The following is a 25,863-nucleotide window of genomic DNA, read 5'->3' as shown; positions in this document are numbered from 1 at the left end:
CCGGCAGTCTAGTGGTTAGGACTCCGCACTTCCACTGCCAAGGGCCCAGGTTCGATCGCTGGTTGGGGAACTAAGATCCTAAAAGGCACTCATGGGTAGTCAAAGTAGAAAACTTGTAGGGCTTTAGCTTCGAGCAAATGAAGGTAGAAAGGCAGATAACTTTTTATAAATAGTAAAAACAGCTCCAACCCCCACCTGCACCCACAAAAAGGCCAGTTTGACAGGGCTTATTAAGTCGCCTAGGACTAGGGATCCAGGCCTTCCACTGGGTACCTGGGAAGCCCCAAACTGGGTAGAGTTCGATTTAAGCGCCACAAAAGAAGGCAACTGAAAGGATCCTGGCCACTCCCTGCTTGCCTAAGGGAAGCCGGTAGCTGCTCTGATAAAAAAGCTCTGATACTGCTGGTAAGATAACTTCTTCCTGCCCCTCCTCTGCTTTGCCAGCCCTCTGTTACAGAAGCTGGAAAACATTAATACTTCCTCTCCCAGGCCTTCTGCAGCTAAGCATGGCCAAGTTACAAGTTCCAACCACCAAGACAAAGCTTGCACTCTTGCGGGGAAGGGAGAGTGTCTGAGGAAGCTTTTACTTCTTTATAAAAGGACCAGCCCCCGAAAAAAGAGTGGCCACAGGACTGCCCTTCTCCATGCTCCCGTCAGTAAGACAGACACGGTACCCGGAGCCATGGCAGTCATCTTACGGTCACAAAGGGACAAGTTCGGAAACAAAAGACCACGTGGCCAAGAGGAGCAGGACAGGAAGACAGAGAGTCAGGGTCCTTATTAGCATTGTTGGGAAGCTATGCCAGTGCCTGCAGCTTCTTACCTCCAGACTTCTTGCTCTACGAGAAAAATACCACTGTTAAGCACACGGCTGTTTTTTTTTTTTTTATTAAGATTTATTTATTTATAGCCGCTCCATGCAGTTTGAAGTGAAAAAGTGAAAGTGTCAGTCGTTCAGTCCTGTCCAACTCTTTGTGACCCCATGGGCTGTAGCCCGCCAGGCTACTCTCTCCGTGGAATTCTCCAGCTAGAATACTGGAGTGGGTAGCCATTCCCTTCTCCAGGGAATGTTCCCGACCCAGGGATGGAACCTGAGTCTCCCACATCACAGGCAGATTCTTCACCATCTGAGCCACCAGGGAAGCCCATGCAGCTTATGGGATCTTAATTTCCTGACCAGGGATCAAACCTGGGCTCCTGAAGTGAAAGCCCCGCGTCCTAACCCCAGGACCACCAGGAAACTCCCCTATGAGCAGATACTGTTACTTGCAGATTTCCTACCTGATAACACTAATGTGCATACTAGTATATATATAGAACTTATAACAAAATAAGTCTTATAGATTTATACTTTCCTTGAGTAAACTTTTCAAAATTGCACATTATTTATTCCACAGATACATCCAGTTGTTCTAACAACTTCTATAATCTCCAGTTCTAACCATCACTTTGGGTTTTGCTGAGAAGACGCATGACAGAGACCCAGCCACTACACAGGTCAGTGCCCAGGCTCAACGGAACCATCGGAAAGGGAACAGTTTATGTCTGATTGTGCATCTTACACAGACACTGCTTGCATCGGCTGTCGGATGTGGTTTCACGCAGTCAGAACTCAAAGAACTGAATTGTCAACGCAGTGAAGCACACTTTATCATTGCTAATGTGAAAGAGAACCATCACAGAACCAATGCGACCCTACATAAAATAATTAGTGTGTGGTTCCCAGAGTGACACAAACCTTCTTAAAGGCTTTAAGACACGCTGCCTGTTTAGAACGCTCACTGTATTTATGAGCTGAAGAGCACATGTTTCGGCAGTCCACATAGCATGAGCTCTAGATGAAGCAGACGCTCAACCAGGGCTGGTTAACTAACAAACTCCTCTGCGGAAGGCAGAACAAGTAGCAGCCACACCTCCGACCCAGGCTTCTGCTGAAACTGACAGGTCCTGTCCGGCTTCTGTCTTCATTACTGTCCTTCCCCCGCAGGTCAAGGCCAGTTCTTACTTAGTGGTTTGAGTCACATGAACCTGCATTCCTTTCAGATTGGATGAAGGCCAGACTTGTCTACTAGCACCACAGAAGGGTTTTAAATTGACAGCAGCCTCTAAATATAAGACCAGGAAAGGGAAAGTGAAGTCGCTCAGTCGTGTCCGACTCTTTGTGACCCCATGGACTGTAGCCTACCAGGCTCCTCCGTCCATGGGATTTTCCAGGCAAGAATACTGGAGTGGGTTGCCATTTCCTTCTCCAGGAGATTTTGCCATCCCAGGGATTGAACCTGGGTCTCCCACATTGCAGGCAGACGCTTCACCATCTGAGCCACCAAGGAAGTGATCAGGAACCCCTGGCCTTAATTTAGATTTTCCAGCAGCCTGGAGAAGATTCTACAGCCAAAGCTACAAGCACCCATACTATCACTGTGACCCTTTCACCTACTTACCTAAAGAGGATAACTAGACCTTGGCTGAAGCACACTGATCTGTCCAAGAGAATGACCTGCATACTTCGACTCAGCATCTCTTTTCCAAATTAAAAAAAAAAAAAAAGTCCTACATAAACAAACAGGATGACCCTTTACCCAAATATATTTCCTTTAATCAGAATTCATAGAAAAATAAAAACTAAGGATGGTGTGTGTGTGTGATGTTCACTGTTCTTTTTCCATTTGAAAAAATGTTGGTGATGACTAGGTGGTTTTCCCAGTTGTGACTATGTGATACGTGGTATGATGTGAGTAATTAGTGTTGGACATGACTGACTAATACACACACACACAGGTAAACTATAATTAGTGACGCCAACCTGGAAATTCACAAGATTAGGCTGACAATTGTTTCCGGGCCTCCATTTTCTGTGAGAATGTCACAAGAATCCCATCAGAGCTTGTCTATAATGAATGTCTCCAAGCTCACATTTTATTATCTGCTCTCACCCACCAACAACACTTTACCTTAAAATGAGACATAACAGCCAACTATCCCACAAGAAGGGATTAGGGAGGAATATTGTCTACAGGTGGTGTTTCCACAGTTAGCCCTGAGAGGATGTAAAGAGACTCTCCAGTAGAGAACAATAAGGTTTCTGATGGCTAATTTGGTCTAATTGTGGTTAGCAAATTTAACTTCCATTGAAGATTTATATTCACTTAATTCTCTGGTCCAGGAAACTAGAATTAAATTTCCAGTCACTAGTGTGTTATTTTGAGTCTTTTTTTAATTAAATTTTTATTGGAGTATATAGTTGCTTTATATTCTGAGTCTTGAGACTTACTTCCCTTTGTATTTAGTAGAGCAGAGAATGAAATAGAACAAGAGAAAATATGCCTAGGGAAAAAGAAAATAACTATAAAACCTGTGGAGAGTGGTAGGTAAAAATGGAAATGTCCTTATTTGACCATGAATCCTGTGGGCGGCTATGGAAAATAAGTATTATTTCCTCATCTTGGTCATTTATATACTCACGTATTCATGTACTGAGCCATCACTAAATGCCATGCTGGGTACAAGGGGGAAAAAATGCCTTTGCCTTTAGAGATTTATGGTCTGGTGAAAGGGGAAAAAAAAAAAAAAAACCTAACAATTACATAATAGTCTGAACCGGATTTTGGAAAGCTTCCTGGGGGAGATGACACTTGAACTGCCCAAGTCCTGAAGCGTGAATGTAGGTTTCCCAGTTGAAAAGCTAAATTAAGACAGCAGTGGTGGGAACAGGGGAGGTGAAGGAGGCAGAGGGCCTAGAACTTGACTGCCCCACCATGCAGGTGGAGGGGAGGGAGCTGAGACAGACACTCGGGTTCCTGGCTCGTGTCCAGCTGGTGGTGCCCCTCAGAGCAGAGACTGGGGAAGAGGGTGGTTAGAGGCAAAGGAGAGGCTTCCGTCTGAGATATGCTGAGCTGCCTGACAGGCTTCACCTGGAAGCGTCTGAGTCAATTTGCTGTGTGGATCTGCGTGTGTGCTACCCGCGTGCTACGTCAGTTCCGCTGTGTCTGACCACCACGCTCCTCTGTCCGTGGGATTCTCCAGGCAAGAATCCTGGAGTGGGTTGCCATTTCCTCCTCCAGGGGATCTTCCCCACCCAGGGATGGAACCTTCTGTCCCCTGAATTGGCAGGCGGGTTCTTTACTGTGAGCGCCGCCTGGGAAGCCCATCTGGAACTAGCACTCAGGAAATAAGTGAGGGCTAGAAACAAACAGAGACTAACTGAAGTTACACAAGCAGCAGGGAAGTCCTTAGTTCTGACTGAGGGCTCCCAGGCACACGGAGATGAGCAGTGGATAAGGACCCAGCTCGGGGCAGCTGACAAGGGCTGGAGAGCTGGCGAGGGGCCAGCGTCCCAGGAGGAAGTGGCCAGCACCTCACCTACCAAAGGACAAATGAGAGGAACTCGGGGGTGGAGGACACTGCCTTATCTTTTTTTTTTGCCCTACCTATTTTTAAAATTATCACTATTTACTTATTTGGCTGCACTGGGTCTTAGCTGCGGCATGCAGGTTCAAACCTAGGCCCCCTGCACTGGGAGCTCAGAGTCTTACCCACTGGGACATCAGGGAAGTCCCATTACCTTATCTTCTCAGAAAGAAGTGAAGGACCAAAGGAAAATAAAAAGATGACCCATAGAGGAAGAAAAAGGCAAGTAATGTGACAGGGACAGATGGGAGTTGAGATCACCTGGAACAGCCCAGGAGCTGAAGACACCGTGTTTAGTTGCTCAGTCGTGTCCGGCTCTTTGTGACCCCATGGACTGCAGCCCACCAGGCTCCTCTGTCCATGGGAATTCTCCAGGCAAGAATACTAGAGTGGGGATGCCATGCCTTCCTCCAGGGGATCTTCCCAATCCAGGGATCAAACCCAGGTCTCCCACATTGCAGGCAGATTCTTTACTGTCTGAGCCACCAGATATCATGGTTCGACAAAAGATGGGAAGCGCGGTGGAGCTGTGGGCCGGTTGGGTCCCTAACCAGCTGGGTGATCTTGTGCCTTTAATCATCTTTCAGCAAACAGGTGAGCCTGGGTCACACGATGATGACACAGGCCCCAGGTCTGCCGGGTTCAAACACAAGTGCGTCAGCTCCCACACTCCTCCAGCTTTTCAGAACCATGCCCCAGGCTTGTCCTAGACCTTTATTCTGCACGTGGTGCCAAGTTCCAGCACAACAGGGCCTCATCTGACCAGAAAGCAAAAGTGACTGACCTAACTGGGGGAGAGTTCAGAGCTGCTCTATCAAAAATTAAGCCTTCTAACAAGCTCAAGTGAGCTATGGAAGGGATCCAGGCCCAGCTGATCGCTTTGGGAGAAACAACTCAAGTGACGGACTCACGGTCCTATGACTCGATACTGGATTTCAGTGGCTCTGTTCACACCATCATTTCCCTCTCTTCTCCCTTGAGTTGGAATGGATGGCCAGTCCTCCAGGACGCCTCTCCTAGTAGCTTGTTCACTATTACATACCAGTGGCTGGGGCCAAGTACATTGTGAAAGAATGACTCTGTCGGGGACTTCCCTGTGGTCCAGTGGCTAAGACTCCATGCTCTCAATGCAAGGGGGTTTGGGTTCGATCCCTGGTCAGGGAGCTAGATTCCACATGCCGCAACTAAGTGTTCGCATGCAGCAACTAAATATCCTGCATGCTGTAATGAAAATCAAAGGTCCCATGTGCCCAGCTAAGACCCGATGCAGCCAAACAAATATTAAAAAAAAAAAAAAAGAATGACTCTATGGATACTATTACTTCACTAATAGCAACGACCTTTAGCCTAGCTTGGTATTTCTCCTGTATTATTTAACTTTTGTAAGCTGAAAGCTTATCTCTCAAATCTACAGTTGATGTCACATCTTTTTAAAATAATTTTATTGATTTTTGGCTGTATTGGGTCTTCGTTGCTGGGAGGGCTTTTCTCTAGTTGCAGGGAGTCGGGGGCTGCTCTCCAGCTGCAGGCTTCTCTATTGCCGTGGCTCCTCTAGCTTCAGAGCACTGCCTCTAGGGCGTGCGGGCCCCAGCAGTCACAGCACAGGGGCTCGAGAGGCGGGCTCAGTGGTTGTGGCCAAGGGCTTAGTTGCTCCAAGGCATGTGGAATCTTTTCCAGCCGGGGATCGAACCCACGTCCCCTGCACTGACAGGCAGATTCCTAACCACTGAGCCACCAGGGAAGCCCTTGCCGTCACATCTCCATGTTTCACTTCACCATCCGTGAGAGCCTCGTCCTATAACAGCTGCTCCATGATGCTTGCTGTTTGACGGAGAATCTAGAATTTTTCCAAAGAGTTTTCTCTCCCTCAACTCCCTCCAGACTCATCCTGACTTGGCACCTGTTTTCCCTCTGACTTTAAACACATTCCTCTAGTAAACGTTCTCATTTCATGACAAACTCAGAACGCTCAAGAAAAAACAGCAAGATTCAGGGAGGGCAATTGACTGGAATTAAGGTTCCCTGGGCTGACATTCTGGATGACTGAAGAACATCCGCTGAGCATAATTCTTCCAAACTGAAAAAGTCCTGAGGCCGAATAACCACTTTGGACTGTAAACGGGATCATGAGAGGCTATTCATTGGGAGGTGACCTTGATAAAGGACAGAGTTACAGCTGACAAAGACAGTAAAATGCAAAAGCTACGAGGAAATTCATCTCACGAGGCTATGCTTTTAAAGATTTCCAGGGAATTAGTAGAAAGCAAAGTGAGAGCATACAGTTTTAAAGGCCTTGATACCAGGAATACAAACGTTGCACCAAGTAAAATGTTGCCTCGAGGGGAACTTTATAGGACAGCTTTGAGTGACTGCATTTACCACCGGGTATCTTAAGTGTGGCCTTTTATAGATACTTTAGAAGTCACCTTGTCTTAGCTGTCTTAGTTTGCATGCCTACATGTTAAGTCGCTTCAGCCGTGTCCGACTCTTGTGTGATGCTATGAACTGTAGCCCGCCAGGCTCCTCTGTCCATAGGTTTCTCCAGGCAAGAATACTGGAGTGGGTTGCCATGCCCTTCACCAGGAGATCTTCCCAACCCAGGGATGGAACCTGCATCTCTTACATTTCCTGCATTACCACTAGCGCCACCTGGGAAGCTCTAGAAGAACACCAGGGGCTTCCCTAGTGGCTCAGTCAGCAAAGAATTTGCCTGCAATGCAGGCGACCAAGACCGCCCAGGTTTGGTCTCTGGGTCAGGAAGATCCCCGGGAAAAGGAATAGAAATTCGCTCCTATATTCTTGCCTGGGAATTCCCGACAGAGGCGCCTGGCAGGCTACAGTCCACGGAGTTCTAAAAGAGTCAGACACAACTCATCAAATAAACAACAGAATACCATGGACTGGGTGGCTTATAAGCAATAAATATTTATTGCTTTTAGTTCTGGAGCCTGGAACTCTGAGATCATGCTGCTGGTGAAGCCATCTTCTGGGTTACAGACTGCCAGCTTCTCTTGTGTTCCCACATGGCAGAAGGAGGGTAACAGAGCTCTGTAGGGTCCCTTTTATAGGGGTGCTCATCCCATTCAGGAGGGCTCCACCCTCGTGACCTGATCAATTCCGACATCCTAACAACATCACATTGATTTTGGGTGTGTGTGTGTGTTTTGTGTGTGCGTATGTGTTTAATTTTTTATTTTATTTTAAACACCATCACATTGAGGTTAGGGTTTCAACACATGAATTTGGAGGGGACACAAACACGTAGTCACTGGAGTAAGGATCGGATTTTCCTAATTTCTGAACTAAACAGATCCGATTATCAGGAATCCAGTTAGGACTTTCCTGGCAGTCCAGTGGTTAAGAATTCGCCTGCCAATGCGGGGGACACCAGTTTGATCCCTGGTTGGGGATGATCCCACAGGCCTTGAGGCAACTAAGCCGAAGCACCAGAACTGCTGAGGCTGAGCTCTACGGCCAACCAGCTGCAGCCACGGAAGCCTGTGTGCACGCTGGAGCCGGCGCTCCGCAACGAGGGAAGTCACTGCAATGAGAAGCCAGCTCTCCACAACCAGAGAAAGCCCATGAGCAGCGACAAAGACCCAGTGCAGCCAAAAACAAATTAATTTAAAAAGTAACAGATCTGTTCACATTGTTATTAATTATAAGATTATATATAGTCAGTTTTAGAATGTTATTTCCACAATTGACCCTTGGACTTGAGGTGTACAAAATGTCTATACATTTAATCCTTGTAACCACCCATGGGAGGTAGGAATCATTACCCCCATTTTCTAGACAGAGAAATTGAGTCTCAGGAGATGGATTTACCAAGCACCCAGATAATCACTTAACTTCCTGCATAGCTTTGCTTTGTGGGAGAGAATGTTCTGGGCAGTGAGTACAAGTTTCCCATCTACTTTGTATTTTTCACTGAACATATATGAAGTGATATTCTGAGTTTTGATAGATGTGGCTCCTGTGAGTTTGTTTTCAAGCCTTACAGAGCAGGAACCACATCAGAGGCCCCTGCTCCAAGCCCCACCCCAGTTCTTCCTCAAAGGCCTGTTAGAACCACACAAATACACACGGAAATGGACTGTGCTCAGGAGCATCAACAACATCAGAGAGGGGTTTCAGAGGGCTTGGGGGTTGGAATCACCCCCATTCCCTTTCCTGGATGATGCAGGATAATGAAATTCTGATCATCAGCCTGGTGTTCAGATGAACTAGAAAGGGCATCCTTCAGTCGATCCACACCAGCGTGGGGCTCTTTCCTCTGTATATCCTCCTCTCTACTTCCTTTCCTTAACTACTGACGTGGTGCCCATTTCCCCATCCAGCATCTTGGCCTCAATCTCGTTGCTTTCTGTCCACCAGACCTCCATCGGCGCCCTCCCATCACCACATCCGAGCGTGTCTCCCTCCTCCGTATCCCCGCACACATCCACCTGTCCCTCTCCACCATCCTGCCATCAGGCCCCCGTCATCTCCTGCCTGTGCTGCGCGCTCCACCCTCGAGGCCCGCCGGGATGGCCTGACCTACTCTCCGCGTCCCATCCGAAGGGCTTCAGGACAGACACCCCGCAGACCTGCCTCGGCTTCGCGCTTCCCTGCTGCTTTCAGAACAAAATGCCAGCGCCCTAACTCAGCGTCGGGGCCTCGGTGATGCGGCTCCGGCTCCAGCCCGCCTTCCGTCGCATCGCGGCCGCGGGGTTCGGCTCCATCCTGCTCAAACCTGCTGCACCTGTGGCTCCCGGTCTCCCGGCTCCGGAATCTTCCGCCCGCCCTCCTCCTCTCCTTTTCTCCGCTAACCCGCCTGTGGTAAAGTTTTTGCCCAAACTGCCCCAATCCTTCCTTTCTTGCTAGCCAGGCCTTCTGCAGCTTCTCCCGGAGACAGGGAGCCGATTTCCACGGCCACTGATTCCGGGCCGGCCTGTGGCTGCCTGGCCCATGGACTGTTCTGGAAGTGTGCTGGTGGGTGGTTCCGGGCCCTGGCCTCCAGAGGCCGCCAGCTTTTGTTCACTCTCTTGAATCCTTACCCAACCAACAGTGAGAACCTGAACTTCATCCCTGGATGTGAATGAACCAGCAGAAGCTGAGGCTTGGGGGTAGGATGTCCTAGGCAGCCTCTGGGGGCCGGATAGAATCAACTCGGGGTTCCAGGGCATTAACTTCAGCCCGACCCCAACATGGATGAGCCCTGACCAGTTGGGAATGGGAAACAGGAGGGAGCCCACCAGACTCATTTTCCCTCCTTCCTCTTTCCGTGGGCAATTCTGAGGAAGCATCCTTACTCTTGGCAAGCCTCTGTCTGAGGAGATTGAGAGTCCCCTGGATTTCAAAGAGCTCAAACTAGTCAATCTTAAAGAAAATCAACCCTGAATACTCATTGGAAGGACTGATGTTGAGGATGAAGCTCCAATACTACGGCCACCTGATGCGAAGAGCCAACTCATTGGAAAAGACTTTGATGCTGGGAAAGGTTGAGGGCAAGAAGAGAAGGGGGAGGCAGAGGATGAGATGGTTGGATGGCATTACTGATTCAGTGGACAACAAACGGGCAAATTCCAAGAAATGGTGAGGGACAGGGAGCCTGGTGTGCTGTAGATCATGGGGTCACAAAGAGTTGGACACGACTGAGCGACTGAACAACAATATCTGAGCAGATGAGCCACTGAACGATCTGCTGTATCCATTCACAGCTCACTGGCTAACAGAGGCCAGGTGGAATGGAACAGGTCTGTCTCAGAGCAAGGAGTCTGCACTTCTTTCTCCTTGCTTCACCCCCCTCACTGCCCCAGGTTTCCACTCCTAATAACCTCCGGTTCTGCTTTTTGCTAAGGCAGTGGCCAGTGTGCACACGTCACATCGAGGAAGCTCAGTTCTAATTCAGATGCCCTGGCTCCCACTCCTCAGAAGCCAGGAATCCCCAGACAGCACTTGGGTTCATTTCCTATTGCCGCTGTAACGAGCTGTCTCAAACTTAGTGGCTTAAAACAACATGAATTTAGGGACTTCCCAGGTGATCCAGTGGTTAAGACTTCTCCTTCCAGTGCAGGGAGTGTGGCTTCCATCCCTGGTCAGGGAGCTAAGATTCTGCATGCCTTTCAGCCAGGACACCAAAACATAAAACAGAAGTAATATTGTAACAAATTCAATAATGACTCTTTGAATGGCCCATATGAAAAAAATCTCTCTATAAAAGAAAGCCAAAAATAAAAAGGTGTCCTCTGACCCTTCTGGAGGTCAGAAGTCTACAGTCAGTTCCACCCAGCTGAAATCGAGGGGTCAGCAGGACTGTGGGTCCTCCTGGTGGCCTGGGGTTCAATCCTGGGTCAGGGAACAAGATTCCACATGCTGCAACTAAAGATCCTGGGTGTCAAAACTAAGACCCAGTTGTTGTTATTTAGTCGCTAAGTCGTGTCCAACTCTTTGCGACCCCACGGCCTGCCAGGCCATGGGATTTCCCAGGCAAGAATACTGGAGTGGGTTACCATTTCCTTCTCCAGGGCGTCTTCCCTCCCGGGATCAAACCCCTGTCTCCTGCACTAGGGATGGATTCTTTACCACTGAGTTCAGTGCTTCCTGTTGCCTGTGTCTGGGGAAGTCCCAAGACCCGGTTCAGCCAAATAAAGAACTAATTGTTTTTTTTAAATGAAGTCTTTGAGAGCTTGTCTTTGCCACAGCATGAAACAGACATTTGGCAATTCCCTAAATAATGTGACCAATCTGGAGTCGGATGCCCTGATTTTATCTAGATAGGATGCTTATCCTACCAGACTCTGCTTCCTTTTGTGCTGGCTAGGCCCACCTGGTTCTGAAGCAATCACTTTCTGTGGTTTCTAATTAGAAATCGGAGCTTAATGCACACAGCAGTATTACACTTAATCTCCTTTTATGACTTATGGGAAATTCATTAGGCACTGAGAAAAGGAATTACTTGCAGATGAGCAACTGTCTACCTCCTGTTTCCTCAATACTTCGTTCTCATAAAATCTTATTCTTGATTCAAACCAATTTAAATATATGTAGAATGGGAGAAAAAAAAATACGCTGACAGACTGGTTTTAAGACATCCACTTAGTTGTAGTGTCAAAAAATATATTCTTTCAGGGACTTGCCTGGTGGTCCAGCAATTAAGAATCTGCCTTGCAATGCAGGGGACACAGGTTTGCTAGATCCCTGGCCCGGAACTAAGATCCCACTTGCTGCAGGGTGACTAAGCCCGAGCACCGCAACTCCTGAGCCCATCACCATAACTAGGGAGTCCGTGTGTTGCAACAAAAGATCCCGCATGACGTAACAAAGATCCCCATGCCACACCTAAGACCCAACATGCCCAAATAAACAAATATTTTTTTTAACAAATATTTTTTTAAAACATTCTTCCAGACCGATGATGTGTGTGCTCTTCCATTCTGTTGATACTCATTAATTTTGTTGATATGCCAGGTACTTTACTGGGCACGGTGCACGCAGCATGGAGCAAATCAAAATCCTTACCCTCTCAGACCTGATATTAACACCATGCTTAGGAAGAGAAAGATAATAAAGGAACACACCGGGAAATAATGTCAGGAGAGAGACACGTCACAAAGAAAAGGGAAGCAGGGTGGAGAGAGAGAGAAAACAACGGTGGGGTGCCACGTTAAGAGGAGCTGGCCCGGCACGTCTGAGAGGAGATCGGATGAGATGAGAGCACACGCCGCACACCTCTGGGAGAAGAGCAAAGGGAAGAAGACATCTAAGAATGTGAGACCTGGGCCACAGGAAGTGCAAAGGTCCTGCGGTAAGTGTGCTTGAGTTGTTTGAGAACACAGCGAGGGGACGGGAGGCTGGAAATGGAGTGATGGGAGATAGTCCGGACGGAATGCTTGTGCCCCTGAAATCCATGTGAAAACCTCACGCCTGGGCTTCCCTGTGGCCCAGTGGTTAAGAATCCGCCTGCCAATGCAGGAGACGTGGGTTCGATCCCTGGTCCGGGAAGATTCCACACGCTGCTGAGCAACTAAAGCGGCAGCTGCGGAGCCTGAGCACCACAACTGCTGCGGCTTGAGAGCGCTGCAATGAGAGAGGGCGCTGCCGCCAGAGCCCCGAGCACCAGAAGGAAGGGCAGCCCCCGCCGGCCACAGCCAGAGAAAGCCCACGAGCAGCACGGAGGGCCCGCACAACCAAAATATATATATATATATATCTCTAACCCCTAATGCGCTGAACTCACCCTCTAAAATCAAAAGAATTAAGATTCCAGAGGAATAAAAACGGGCCTGAGGGGGCTGGGTTAAGCCCACTTCTTCCAGGAGGCTGCTGTGACCTTGGACAACACACAAGGAGACCACACCCGCCCCGTCTGTCTCCGAGGCTGCTTATGAACGTCAGGTGAGGGAACACACAGGAGCGTCACTCTGGACCGTGCCTGACATTGTCATTGGGCTGTGACTCCCTGAAGGTCAGAGCCTGACTTCCGGTCCCGGGGCCTGGCACGCAGCAGGGCCGGTGGCCGGCTGCCGTCCACGGGGCCACAAAGAGTCAGACCCGACTGAGTAGGCTCAGCGCTCGCAGGGCGAGTGTAAACGTGTGAGTGGATGAGGAAGCACTTTCCCGGCTGAGGTTGCTGTGTGAGGGACACGACCACTCAGCTGAGTCTGAGAGGAAGGGTCTGCCTTCCTTTCCTTTAGAGACCAAAGCTGCCGTCATTTCCTTGCAGAATTCAGAGTGAAGTACAGTCCTGACTGGTATGTTGCCCGGAAGTCCTCCTCCTCTCCTCCCCAGCAGCCCCTCGGGAAGCCTTCAAGGGGAAGTGTGAGCCCAGACAACCGGGAAGCCGGGCGGTGTCACTCAGGACCCAGAGAGGAGAAAGGGACCCGCATGGACTAGCAGTAGATGTCTACACAAAAGGAAGTGGGCTTCATGACTTCCCTGGTGGTCCAGTGGCTAAGACTCAGCTCCCGAGGCAGGGGGCCCGGGTTCGATCCCTGGTCAGGGAACTAGATCCTGCACATAGCAACTAAGAGCCCAAGTGCTGCAACTGAAGACCCGTGTACTGCAACTAAGATCAAGAAAAGGAGGTAGGTTTTAATTCCAATAGGAACAGAGCCCTCAGAAGGAGGTCAGCAACCAGAATCCCCTGGAGAGCTCAGCCCTGAGCTCGGAGAGATGAGAGACAAGAGGAGGAGGGCCCGGTGACGGAGGGGAGGGGCGGGATTGGGCTGAGAGGAAGGTCAGCCTCTTGTTTACGGGATGGCACGGACGCTGGAAAATGAGAGGCATGGTTTGGAAGGAAACAGAAGCCACCATTCAACCTGCGCTGGCTCAGGTGTGAAATAAGTTAAATAATACTCACTTCTGGACTTCCTTGGTGGCACAGTGGATAAGAATCCGCCTGTGGAAGGGACACAGGTTCAATCCCTGATCCAGGAAGATCCCACGTGCCTCGGAGCAACGAAGCCCATGTGCCTCAACTACTGGGCCTCAGGGCCGCGACCACTGCAGCCTGTGTTCCCAGAGTCTGTGCTCCACGACAAGAGAGGCCACCACAGCCAGAGAAAGCCTGAGCAAAGCAATGAAGACCCAGTGCAGCCAAAAATCAGTAAACAAATCATAAACTCACATATTATAAGTTAGAAAAAAACTCACCTCTTATTAAAGTCATGCAACTCTTTTCCAAAGGCCTTTCCCTTGCCCCTCCCCCAAAGCCCACCCTGCCTCCCTGACATTCTTCCCAAGGGAGGGGAAGTAACCACATCCTTACGGGGAAGTCCGGGGGCAGGGTCTGGACAGGCAGGCTGGACAAGCGTGGGGCGGCCTGCCCTGCCTTCTCCAGATGGGTCTCCCCTCCAGCTGTTGTCAGCTTCTGTCCGCGCTCACCCACCTCCTTCCAGTTCATGGATCACACCAAACCCACTCTCGGGGCTTCTGATGACTTGCCTTGTTCACTGCCCAGAAAGCTCTCCTCCCAGACCACAGTGAGGCTGGCTCTTTCTCACTGTCCAGGGCTCTGCTCAAATGTTACCTCCTCAGGACACCTTTCTGGACCCACCAGCCTTCAGTCCTGTTATTGAATCCAAGTCCTCCATGTGCCGGAAGCACAGAGAGGCCGTATAAACCAAAATGTCAAAGCTTGGAGCAGAGGAAGTTTTATCGCAGGGCCAAGCCATGTATGGATGTGAGAGCTGGACTATAAAGAAAGCTAAGCGCCAAAGTATTGATGCTTTTGAACTGTGGTGTTGGAAAAGACTCTGGAGAGTCCCTTGGTCTGCAAGGAGATCCAACCAGTCCATCCTGAAGGAAATCAGTCCTGAATATTCATTGGAAGGAATGATGCTGAAGCTGAAACTCCAATACTCTGGCCACCTGATGCGAAGAACTGACTCATTTGAAAAGACCCTGATGCTGGGAAGGATTGAGGGCAGGAGGAGAAGGGGACGACAGAAGACAAGACGGTTGGATGGCATCACCGACTCGATGGACATGAGTTTGAGTAAACTCTGGGAGTTGGGAATGGACAGTGAGGCCTGGGGTACTGCAGTCCATGGGGTCGCAAAGAGTCAGACACAACTGAGCGACTGAACTGAACTGAAGCAAGGACAACAGGTGGCTTGAGGTCAGAAGACCCGAACTCCTTGACAGCTTCAAGGAAGAGTTGTTAAAGGCGAAATGTGGGGTGAGGGCTGAGGGTGCCTGACTTCCTTCTGGTTGGTGGTGAGGTGACCAGGAAGCTCAATCCAACCAGTCTTCTGGTTCCAACAAGTCTGAGGTCTCAGCAGGTAGTTACCATTTTCCACCTGGGTAGGGTCTTAGTCCCCACAAAGCAGCTCAAAGATTTGAATCATATTGTTCTGTGTATCCCTGGAGGACGAACTAGGCCTCAGTTTTACCCCTGAACTGTCCTTTCTTGACCACTTACCCTTTGTTTCTGCATTCTCTCACTTCTCTAATTAGTAACTGCTCCAGTCTGCTCTTTGGAACTCCCAGAAGGCCCTGGAGACTTAAGACTTTCTACAAACAATCAGGGGGCGGGGAGGCCCCTCCCCTGAAGGGTCCTGCTAAGTTTCAGTTCCCTTGTTCTCAGGCACTTTCCATCACATCACTGTTTTTCTCAAGGCTCTTAACACTCTCTGAAACAACCTTATATGTGTGATTGTCTTCGTCACCCCTCTCACTTCTCCGCAGAATGCAGGCTCCACCAAAGCAGGGAGATGTTTGCTCATTGTGGTACCTCCAGAGCCTGGAACACTTTGAAGTCTTTTTTTTTTTTTTTAATTTTTAAAAATGTATTTGGCTGCATTGGGTCTCAGTGGTGGCACTAGATATCTTCACTGTGTCATCTCTCGTTGGGGTCCAGGTTCTCTAGTTGTGGCACACAGCCTCTCTAGTTGTGATGTGAGGGCTTAGCTGCTCCATGGCACATGGACCAGAGATCAAACCCAGGTCCCCTGCATTGCAAGGTGGATTCTTAACCACCGGACTGTCAGGGGAGTCCCACCCTTGGAAGTCTTGACCAATCGTTGATAAATGCACGAAAAGGATAAGATGAGGATTACAGGAGAGGGTGTTCCTAAGCTTTTGGAGGGTGCCAGGCACCTTAACAATGGCATTATTATCACTGTTACTGTCATTCCTCTTTTGCTGCAAGTCTGATCTGTTGGATAAGGCAGTAATGTAGGAAGCACTGATTTCTCTTCTCTGGAGGACAGAGGCAAGACCCAGAAATATTCACCACAAACCTTCCTGAGAAAGCACTGAATACTGGTGAAAGCACTCAGGGCTCCCAGGTTTTGTGCTCAGCAGCTGCGTGACCTTGGGTAAGAGTCTCAACCTCTCTGCACCTGTTGAGAAATCTGAGCAATATAGGGGGTCATTAAATGCTGCATAAGATCTCTTTTAATTTCTAGAAGCATTGTCCTTTATCTCCTCATTTGATTGTTCTTGCCTGCCTTCTGGAGGACAAATGAAAGAACTAAAGACTGGCAGAAACAGAGGGGGCCTGGAGGTTCTAGAATAAATATTAAGTCAGCTTCCAAATTCTTAGGTTGCACGGGTCTCCTCTTCCCTAAGGAGGTAAAGACCCAACAGAGGAACCACAACGCCTCTTCTGCCTTTGATCCAGAGCACAGACTACCTTACTTTGAACACTTATTGTTAGCAGTTTTACACCTGGATGTCCTTTGGTCCTTAAAATAACCTTACAAAGTATGCATTATTGTTCCATCTTTATTACCTCCATTTTACAAGTTAGGGTGGGGTACTCAGAAAGGTCAAAGGTAAAAGGCAACAGGGTTTGTCTCCTCCCCACCCCTTCCTCTCCCCGAGCTGGCCCTGGGGAATTCCCACCCATGGGTCCCAAATCTCTTGATCATCAAAATCGTACAGAACATCTTCAAGAGGGTCCAAAGCCTGCCCAGGTCCTACTTGACCAGCCATCCAGAAATCAGTTTTGTTTTGTTTTTCAAAATCTCTCTGGATCCCAATAACTCAGCTGGATTCCGAAACCACTGCATGATCCTGGCTGCCTCGCAGTTAGAAAGCCTCCAGAGACCTTGCTAGCACTTCCCACCGTTTTCGTTTAGGACGTCATTCCTCTCTCGCCCCGCCCCTCCCTCAGGGCTGCGCTTGCGCCCGCGGCAGCGGTGTCTCCTCAGCGCCCTCTGCTGGACACGCGGTAAAGACCCAAAGTGCAACCAACTCCTTTCAGGGGGATGTGTACCGGGGCTCAGGGTGTGCTACCCAGTCTCTTTGCAATATCACAAAATGTTATGCAGTTCCCTCCCGTGATGTGGCGTGAGTACTACTAATAGCCGTTGATCGAGAAAATGCATAATGATCATATTCTATTTATGAATGAACAAATGAAGAGTTTGCTTTTAGTTAGAATAGTACTGTGCTTAGCCGCTCAGTCGTGCCCGACTCTTTACAACCACATGGACTGTAGCCCCCCAGGCTTCTCTGTCTATGGGGATTCTCCAGGTAAGAATACTGGAGTGGGTTGCCATGTCCTCCTCCAGGGGATCTTCCCGACCCAGGGATCGAACCCAGGTCTCCTGTGTTCCTGGTGGATTCTTTACCATCTGAGCCACCAGGAGTACCATCCACACACATTTGGGCGGGGGGAGGCGAGTACAGACGTGGCTTATTCAGTGGGTTGGAGAACCAATGGGTAAAGAATTGCTTCCCTAGTAGTTGCCCAAACTTGATTCATTTACTCACTCATTTCCCCCAACAAGTATTAGATGCCTAGTAAACACCAAGCACTCTTCTTAGCCCAAAACAAGACCAAAATAATAATAATAACAACAGCAGCAAACTCTCTGCTTGTGGAGTTTATAGTCTAGTGATGGCAACAGGTATTAGGAAAATAAACAATCTTAAGTATCTACTTATAAATGGTATGGATGCTCTAAAGGAAAGAACTAGGTTTTGAGAGCTCCTTATTCTAGGAAGGATGGCCAAGGACATCTTCTCGCTGGAGCTGACTGGAAGCCAAGATCTGAAATTTGAGAAGGAATGAGTCTTGAAAGCCAGGGAGGGGATTCCAGGTGGCTTATGGAGTTCTTTTCTGAGGCTTTCAGAGGAAATCAGGGGCATTCTGAGTAATGGTGTGGGTAGGGGCATGAATTGAGATGAGGTATATATTTCCGTGGATTGCTGTTAAGTCACTTCAGTCGTGTCTGACTCTGTGCAACCCCATTCCTGGGATTCTCCAGGCAAGAACCCTGGAGTGGGTTGCCATTTCCTTCTCCAGTGCATAAAAGTGAAAAGTGAAAGTGAAGTCGCTCAGTCATGTCCGACTCTTAGCGACCCCATGGACTGCAGCCCACCAGGCTCCTTCGTCCATGGGGTTTTCCAGGCAAGAGTACTGGAGTAGGGTGCCACTGCCTTCTCCGATTTCCGTGGATGGTGGGTAGCAAACCTCGAATTTAAACTCCAGTGGTACAGCCTCACTCAGCCTCAATATTCTACATTGCCTTTGGGGCATTGATAAGGAGCTTGGGTTTTATTATCTAAGCATATAGTAGTTTAGTCACTAAGTCATGTTCGACTCTTTGCGACCCCATGGACTGCAGCACACCAGGCCTCCCTGTCCATCGCCAACTACGAAGTTTAGCCCCAATCTAAGTATATACAGTGAGACATCTCTGTAAGCTTTTAAGCAGGGGCTCTGAGTGATCTCTTGTGACTTAACAAGATTGTGGTAAATGGATAATAGGCGATAGGGAGGCAAGAGGAGGATGGAATGGAAGACACATTCAGTTGTTCAGGCAGAGTGAAGGCGCTTGGCAGTGAGGATGGGGGAGAACTTCACAGAGAAGTGGCAGGACTGGGGACAGACGGGGGTGGGGCCCGGGAGAGGAAGCCGCGAAGGGGCAGTCCACGCTCAGGAAGCTGGGCTGTGGAGCAGAGACTGAGCCGGGAGGGGAAGCATGTCTGGGAGAGTGAGGGGAGCTGTTACACTGAGCGTGAGAGGCCGGTGATAACACCCAAGAACAGTCAAGCACAAGACAAAAACTCACAGGCAGCTCAGACTTCATGTGTGTAAAAGTGAGCTCTTCACTGACCTCATCCTGAAATTCAGAGGAGACATCTAGGCTAGACATGGAAATGAATGTGTCGTTTTTAGCTTCATCGGCGCTATTTAGAAATGGGTGCTGCTCCCTGGGGAGAGGAGCGTTCCAAGGACCAAACTTTCAGAAACGCCAGCCTTTTGGAGGCCGGATCTGAGAAGAGAAAGGGGTGAGGTGGGAGAGAGAGAGCGTGCCAGTGCCTGAGGAGAGCCAGTTGGAAGGATGAAACTGCAAAACAAAAGCAGCCCGGGGCTCACTGTCCTCTGAGAAAGGAAGACACCTCCTTCCTGTTTCCTTCCACGAGGGCAGGAATCCGTCCAGACTCAGAAAGGTCAGCGCCCAGTCTAGGCTAGCTCTTATGGCGCTGTAGGCTTGTCTAAGCCCGTCCATCACTCTGTACCAGGAAGTAGGAGGCATGCCCTGAAGTAGAAAGCTGTCTCAACACTTTGCTGTGACTCCTCAGTCTCCTGTTGGGTCAAGGAAGGGTGCACGTGGGCACGGGCAGGGTGCCCGCTCAGGTGCCCGTGCCCGCAGAGGGTGGGGCTGAGGCATTACCTTAGTCAGAGCCTTGCTGTCATTTCCTGTGGTGGTTTTCCTTTTTTTTTATCTTTCCTTGCCACTGCCCCTGATTTCACCCACTTTTCTTTTTACTTTATTATCTTCCTCCAGAAACCATTGTCCCATGATAATAATCATCTCATTGTTAATTAATATGCTTTGGGAAGGGCAAAATTTTTCTCTTTCACAGCCCTTTGGGGGGCTTGAGACTTGCTGACATAAATGTTTAAGAGGCTTTTTTGTCTCCATAGTAAATGGAGGAAAGTAAATCTTCACCCTCAGGTCCAAAAAATCATACAGGGAGATGGAATTCTATGCAGAGACGTCTCCAGCCTCTGGCCTAATGGTCCAGAAATCGGGTAAATAATTCACTGGGGAAGTCTACCTCTTCTTAAAAGTCTATCATGCTCTTAATTTTAAAAGTGTATTTCATTGTAGAACTGGTTTCTCAAATTTTAATGAGCAGATCAATCACCTGGGGATCTTGTTAAAATGCAGCCTCTGATTTGGGAGGTCTGGGGTGGGCACAGAGATGCACCATTTCTAACGAGCTCCCAGGTGATGCTGAGATGGCTGGCAAATGAGCCACATTTTGAATATCAAGGATTTAGCACACAAACAAGCAAAAAAAATAACCAGGATAACACAAATCAACTGTGAACTCCTCTCAAATAGGACATTTTGCTCTCCATTCATACCTCCATGCTGAGATAGCTCAGGACTCCCAGCACCCCCCCCCCATCCCCCCAACATCACCCAAAGAAGTCAGAGAGGGAATAGACTGGGACAGGGAGTGAAGCGCCCCTAGGAGGCAGGAAGCAGTCTGAACTGTGGGTGTGGACGTGAGAGGGTGGTCGGGGAAGGAGTGTGGTCCTGCTGGAGACGGTTGATGCTCTGCCACCTCATCAGGTGAGTCAGAGGCAGGGATCCTCAGGTTCAAAGGAAACGGATGCAGGGCAAGAGGCAGGTGAAATGCTGTGTCAACAAGAGGGACTGATCAGAGCTGGGGTTCCCTTCTCCACCCTCCCGTCCAGGGAGAGGATGGGAGATTCTAGCCTCTTCCTTATACTCTCAGTCCTGCCCGGGAGGACTAAGGGAAAGCCCTGATCTTGATTCAAGACTGTAGGCCTCTCTGCCCGAGACTTTCCCCACTGGGGTGCATGCTGCGTTGTGCTCAGTCGCTCAGCCATGTCCGACTCTTTGAGACCCCAGGGACTGTACCGCCAGGTTCCTCTGTCCATGGGATTCTCCAGGCAAGAATACGGGAGTGGGTTGCCATTCCCTTCTCTAGGGGATCTTCCCAACCCACGCATCAAACCTGGGTCTCGTGCGTTGAAGGCAGATTCTTTACCCCTGAGCCACCAGGGAAGCCCCCTAGAAAAGACTGATCTGAGAAATTGTTATAGAAGTAAAAAGGTCACATGATCAGATTCACCAACAGATGAATTAGACAAAAAGAAAGGAACAGAGGGCAACTTACAGGTTAAAACAAAAAATTAGAAGATCCATCAAATCTTTTTAAAAAGCAAGATTAAACTATTATTTGTAAAGATGCCATTTGGCTGATAAAGCTATAAAAAAATGTAAGAAAGTAATCACTACAAAATCAGGAGAGTGGTTACTTTAAGGAAAAGGCAGGGAGGGGTGAGACAGGATAGGATTAATTTGAGGGCTGTAAAATGGTGATTTTTTTATGTTAGTAAAAATAGTCATAGAATAAAATTCCCCATTTTAACCATTTTTATTTGTACAATTTAGTGTCTTGAAGTAATCCACAATACTGTACAACCAACACCACTATCCATTTCTGTACTTCCATGTGGTCACAAACAGAAACTCTACCATTTCTTATTTAAAATGTATTCATTTAAAATGTATTCCCTCGTGGTCCAGTGGTAAAGACTTTGCCCTTCCACTACAGAAGGCCTGGGTTCAATCCCTGGTTGAGGAACTAATATGCCATGCAGTGCGGCCAAAAAAGAAAAAAAATGTGTTCACTGGAGCTCTTTTATAAAAAGACACTTTGCCACATCTCTGATGTGGTTACGGGGAGTGTTCACAGAGAAAGGCAGGGTAAATGCTTGATGGGTTTGGGGCACAAGGCGCAACTTTGGGAGTGGCTCAAAACTGTTCTAGTTCCTGTCCTGGGAAGTGACCAGGAGGGTGTCTGCAGGGTGGCGAGATTATCATAGGGAGGAGGCCAGGAGCAGGAGAGCCAAGAAAAAAAAGAAAAAATTCCACTACCACAAAAAGCACATATGATACAGTAACATGTATGCATTTCCTAAGTGAACTAGGTGTGGTTTTATACATAGAAAAGGAGAAGGCAATGGCTACCCACTCCAGTACTCTCGCCTGGAAAATCCCTTGGACGGAGGAGCCTGGTGGGCTGCAGTCCATGGGGTCGCTAAGAGTCAGACACGACTGAGCGACTTCACTTTCACTTTTCCTTTCATGCATTGGAGAAGGAAATGGCAACCCGTTCCAGTGTTCTTGCCTGGAGAATCCCAGGGACGGGGGAGCCTGGTGGGCTGCCGTCGATGGGGTCGCACAGAGTCGGACACGACTGAAGTGACTTAGCAGCAGCAGCTTTATGCATAGAAATTAATAAAGTAAAAAGGGAGGGTATTTGCCTGTCTATGTAGGTGGATTCAGGCATGGGCCTACTTAAAAGACAGACTGAACCTATAAAATAACCTCTCAGAGGCCCTTCTGGGAATACAAAGGGGGCTTTGTGGGGCTGGTAACAATCTGTCTATAGATCTGGGTGCTCTGTGAAAAATGATTGGGTTGTACACTTACAAAACAGGCACTTTTCTGAATGTATATTATACTTGAACAAAAACATTTCTAAAAAATTAAAAGTTGCTTCTACTTTTCAGATTCTACATTAGGGAAATTCCCAATCCTTATTTAGGTTGTTTAAGAGAATGCATACTGACATGCAGAACTGGAATCCTAGTCCTTTCTACTCACTGATTATCCAAGGAAAGGAAATTAGACCTGACTCATCAACTCCCCTGTTGCTGACGCAGGAGGGAGACTCTGGTGACTCCACCTGTGTGGTGTTGGGCCTGGGCGCACCCAAGGCCTGGTCCTCAGCCTGGAACCAAAGAACAGCCACGGCTGCTGAGTGCTGAGTTGATTCTAATGAATGGGTCCAAGATGGGAGCTGTAAGAAATGTCACCCACGGCACGCTCTGAGAAGAAACGGAGGGAGGAAGAAGAGAGGAGACTGTAGAGAACGTAAATAAAAGGATATCTACCCCTTGCCTGTTGTAATAATGATCTCTAAGCTATAGGTTCCAATATTCCCACAGAGTATGTACCACCCTACCTTTTACTGACTTAACGGGAAGGAAAGGCTGTGTGCTTAGTCACTCAGCTGTGTCCGACCCTTTGTGACCTCATGGACTGTAACCCACCAGGCTCCTCGGTCCATGCGGATTCTCTAGGCAAGAATACTGGAGTGGGTAGCCCTTCCCTTTTCCAGGTGATCTTCCCTACCCAGGGACGGAACCCAGGTCTCCTGCTTTGCAGGCAGATTCTTTACCAGCTGAGCCGCCAGGGAGGCCCAATGGAGCGGACAGCCAGCACTTCAGTGGAATTCCCCTCAACGCCCTTAGCTCATTAACTCTGAGACTACAGAGGCTCGGGGGCAAGCATCTACCTACTGGGATTGGCTGCAACTAACATCCTTGATTCCTAAAGCTGAAGCAGGTTGCTTGGAAAGAAAAGGATGATGCTTCTTCTTCTTCTTCCTTTTAATATTTATTTATTTGGCTGCACTTGGGATCTTTATTTTATTTTTATTTTTTTTTTTATTTTTAGAAACAGTTTATTTTCCATTTTGGTGGAAGTCTGTTGAAGAACAGCTTACGACCACTCCGTGGTGGTTCCTACCCATTCAGTGGCCTGGGCGGTGGGAGCTGCAGACCAGTCTTCGGTGGAAGGCTGAGCACTCCAGTCTTCCGTGGGGAACTGCTGAATCGGCACGGAAGGCACCTGCACGCCCTCGGACCAGTCTGCCACCTCGGGCTGAGTGGCGGTGAACTCGGGGGCTGGAGCAGTCCACTCTCCCTGAAACTCCTCCTTGGTCACAGCCTTCTCAGCTGCTGCCTGCTCTTCTTTCTCAATCTCTTCAGGATCTCTGTAGAAGTAGAGATCCGGCATGACCTCCCATGGGTGTTCTCGGGAGATGGTGCCACGCATGCGCAGAACTTCCCGGGCAAGCATCCACCACATGAGACCCACTGAGTGCGCTCCCTTTTTAGGATCTCAGAGCAGGATACGTCAACTGAGAAAACAGAAAAGTCAAGTACTGCCTGAAGAGTTAGGAATATTGAAGAGAAAAAAAGGTATTTTTTAAATGTTTTCATCTCTCCTTAAATAAGCTCTCATTCCTTAAAATCATAGTTTTGTAGCAAGTATTACTATCCAACTCCACTCATTGGGCCAGAGACCCTTGTGGTGTTAGCGAAACACTTGCCCCTCGTGTAGCACACTACCTTGCACTTGGGATCTTTAGATGTAACTTAAAGGAAGAAAGTCACCCTGTCATCGTGCTTATTTAACTTATATGCAGAGTACATCATGAGAAACGCTGGGCTGGAAGAAGCACAAGCTGGAATCAAGATTGCCGGGAGAAATATCAATAACCTCAGATATGCATATGACACCACCCTTATGGCAGAAAGTGAAGAAGAACTAAAGAGCCTCTTGATGAAAGTGAAAGAGGAGAGAGGAAAAGTTGGCTTAAAGCTCAACATTCAGAAAACGAAGATCATGGCATCTGGTTCCATCACTTCATGGCAAATAGATGGAGAAACAGTGGAAACAGTGGCAGACTCTATTTTTGGGGGCTCCAAAATCACTGCAGATGGTGACTGCAGCCATGAAATTAAAAGATGCTTACTCCTTGGAAAAAAAGTTATGAGCAACCTAGACAACATATTAAAAAGCAGAGACATTGTGAAGTAATTAGCCTCCAATTAATAATAAAAAAAAAATAAAGAAAAAAAAATAAATAAAAAGCAGAGACATTACTTTGTCAACAAAGGTCCGTCTAGTCAAGGCTGTTTTTCCAGTGGTCATTTATGGATGTGAGAGTTGGACTATAAAGAAAGCTGAGCGCCGAAGAATTGATGCTTTTGAACTGTGGTGTTGGAGAAGACTCTTGAGAGTCTCTTGGACTGCAAGGAGATCCAACCTGTCCATCCTAAAGAAAATCAGTCCTGGGTGTTCATTGGAAGGACTGATGTTGAAGTTGAAACTCCAATACTCTGGCCATGTGATGTGAAGAGCTGACTCATTTGAAAAGATCCTGATGCTGGGAAAGATTGAGGGCAGGAGGAGAAGGGGACGACAGAGGATGAGATGGTTGGATGGCATCACTGACTCAATGGACATGAGTTTGAGTAAACTCCGGGAGTTGGTGATGGACAGGGAGGCCTGGCGTGTGCGCTTCATGGGGTCACAAAGAGTCGGACACGACTGGGCAACTGAACTGAACTGAAAGGGAGAAAGATATGAAAAAGTACAGGACTCAAGATCCCTCATGGAGAAGGCAACGGCACCCCACTCCAGTACTCGGAAAATCCCATGGACAGAGGAGCCTGGTAGGCTGCAGTCCATGGGGTCGCGAAGAGTCGGACACTACTGAGCGACTTCACTTTCACTTTTCACTTTCATGCGTTGGAAGAGGAAAATGGCAACCCACTTCAGTATTCTTGCCTGGAGAATCCCAGGGATGGGGGAGCCTGGTGGGCTGCCGTCGATGGGGTCGCTCAGAGTCGGACACGACTGAAGCAACTTAGCAGCAGCAGCAGCAGCAGCAAGATCCCTCAGGGTCTGTCACTTTACAATTGAGTTTTACTGAAGCACCTTTGGATGATGTTCTGTTTGTATGCTAGCCAAAATAACAGAACAGTGGATGATACAAAGATACAAATTCACTTACAAAAACAGGGAGGGAACTACCATTTGATAAATGCATTGAATAACTTTAGGCACTGTATAGTTGGGTATGTGTGAAATTGTGCAACATAAAATTGACCATTTTAAGCACTTTAAAGTGTACAATACAGTGGCATTAAGGACATTCACATTGTTGTGCAACCATCAACCCCCTCTTTTTTTTTGGGGGGGGGGGGGACATGCCATGAGGCATTTGGGATCTTAATTCTCCAATTAGTGATTGAAACTTTGCCCAGTGCATTGGAAGCTTGGAGCCTTAACCACTGGACCACCAAGGAGGTCCCCAACCCCGTCTATCTTTAAAACTTTTTCATCATCCCAAATTGAAGCTCCATACTCACTAAACAATACCTGCTCATTC

The 25,863-nt window shown here is 48.4% G+C and overlaps 2 protein-coding genes and 1 non-coding gene across 3 annotated transcripts in view; all 3 read right to left on the bottom strand.

The window, feature by feature from the left end:
* Nucleotides 1-25,863, bottom strand: part of SLC25A30 (solute carrier family 25 member 30) — an 89,422-nt gene that overhangs the window by 40,206 nt on the left and 23,353 nt on the right. The window lies entirely within an intron of this gene.
* Nucleotides 23,351-23,866, bottom strand: LOC122686950 (40S ribosomal protein SA-like). The gene has a single exon (XM_043892325.1). The coding sequence runs from the start codon at nucleotides 23,769-23,771 to the stop codon at nucleotides 23,403-23,405; it is 369 nt and encodes a 122-aa protein (XP_043748260.1). The 5' UTR covers nucleotides 23,772-23,866; the 3' UTR covers nucleotides 23,351-23,402.
* LOC122687134 lies at nucleotides 23,943-24,112 on the bottom strand. Its single transcript, XR_006339035.1, has one exon. It is a non-coding gene; the product is annotated as a small nucleolar RNA SNORA62/SNORA6 family (small nucleolar RNA).

This window comes from Cervus elaphus, chromosome 30, assembly GCF_910594005.1.
Source record: "Cervus elaphus chromosome 30, mCerEla1.1, whole genome shotgun sequence".
Classification (NCBI taxonomy): Eukaryota; Metazoa; Chordata; class Mammalia; order Artiodactyla; family Cervidae; genus Cervus; species Cervus elaphus.
This window is presented reverse-complemented; position numbering and strand designations above follow the sequence as displayed.

Excerpts from the sequence above, each read along its gene's own strand:
- LOC122686950 (XM_043892325.1), bottom strand. The coding sequence starts at position 23,771 with ATGTGGTGGATGCTTGCCCGGGAAGTTCTGCGCATGCGTGGCACCATC.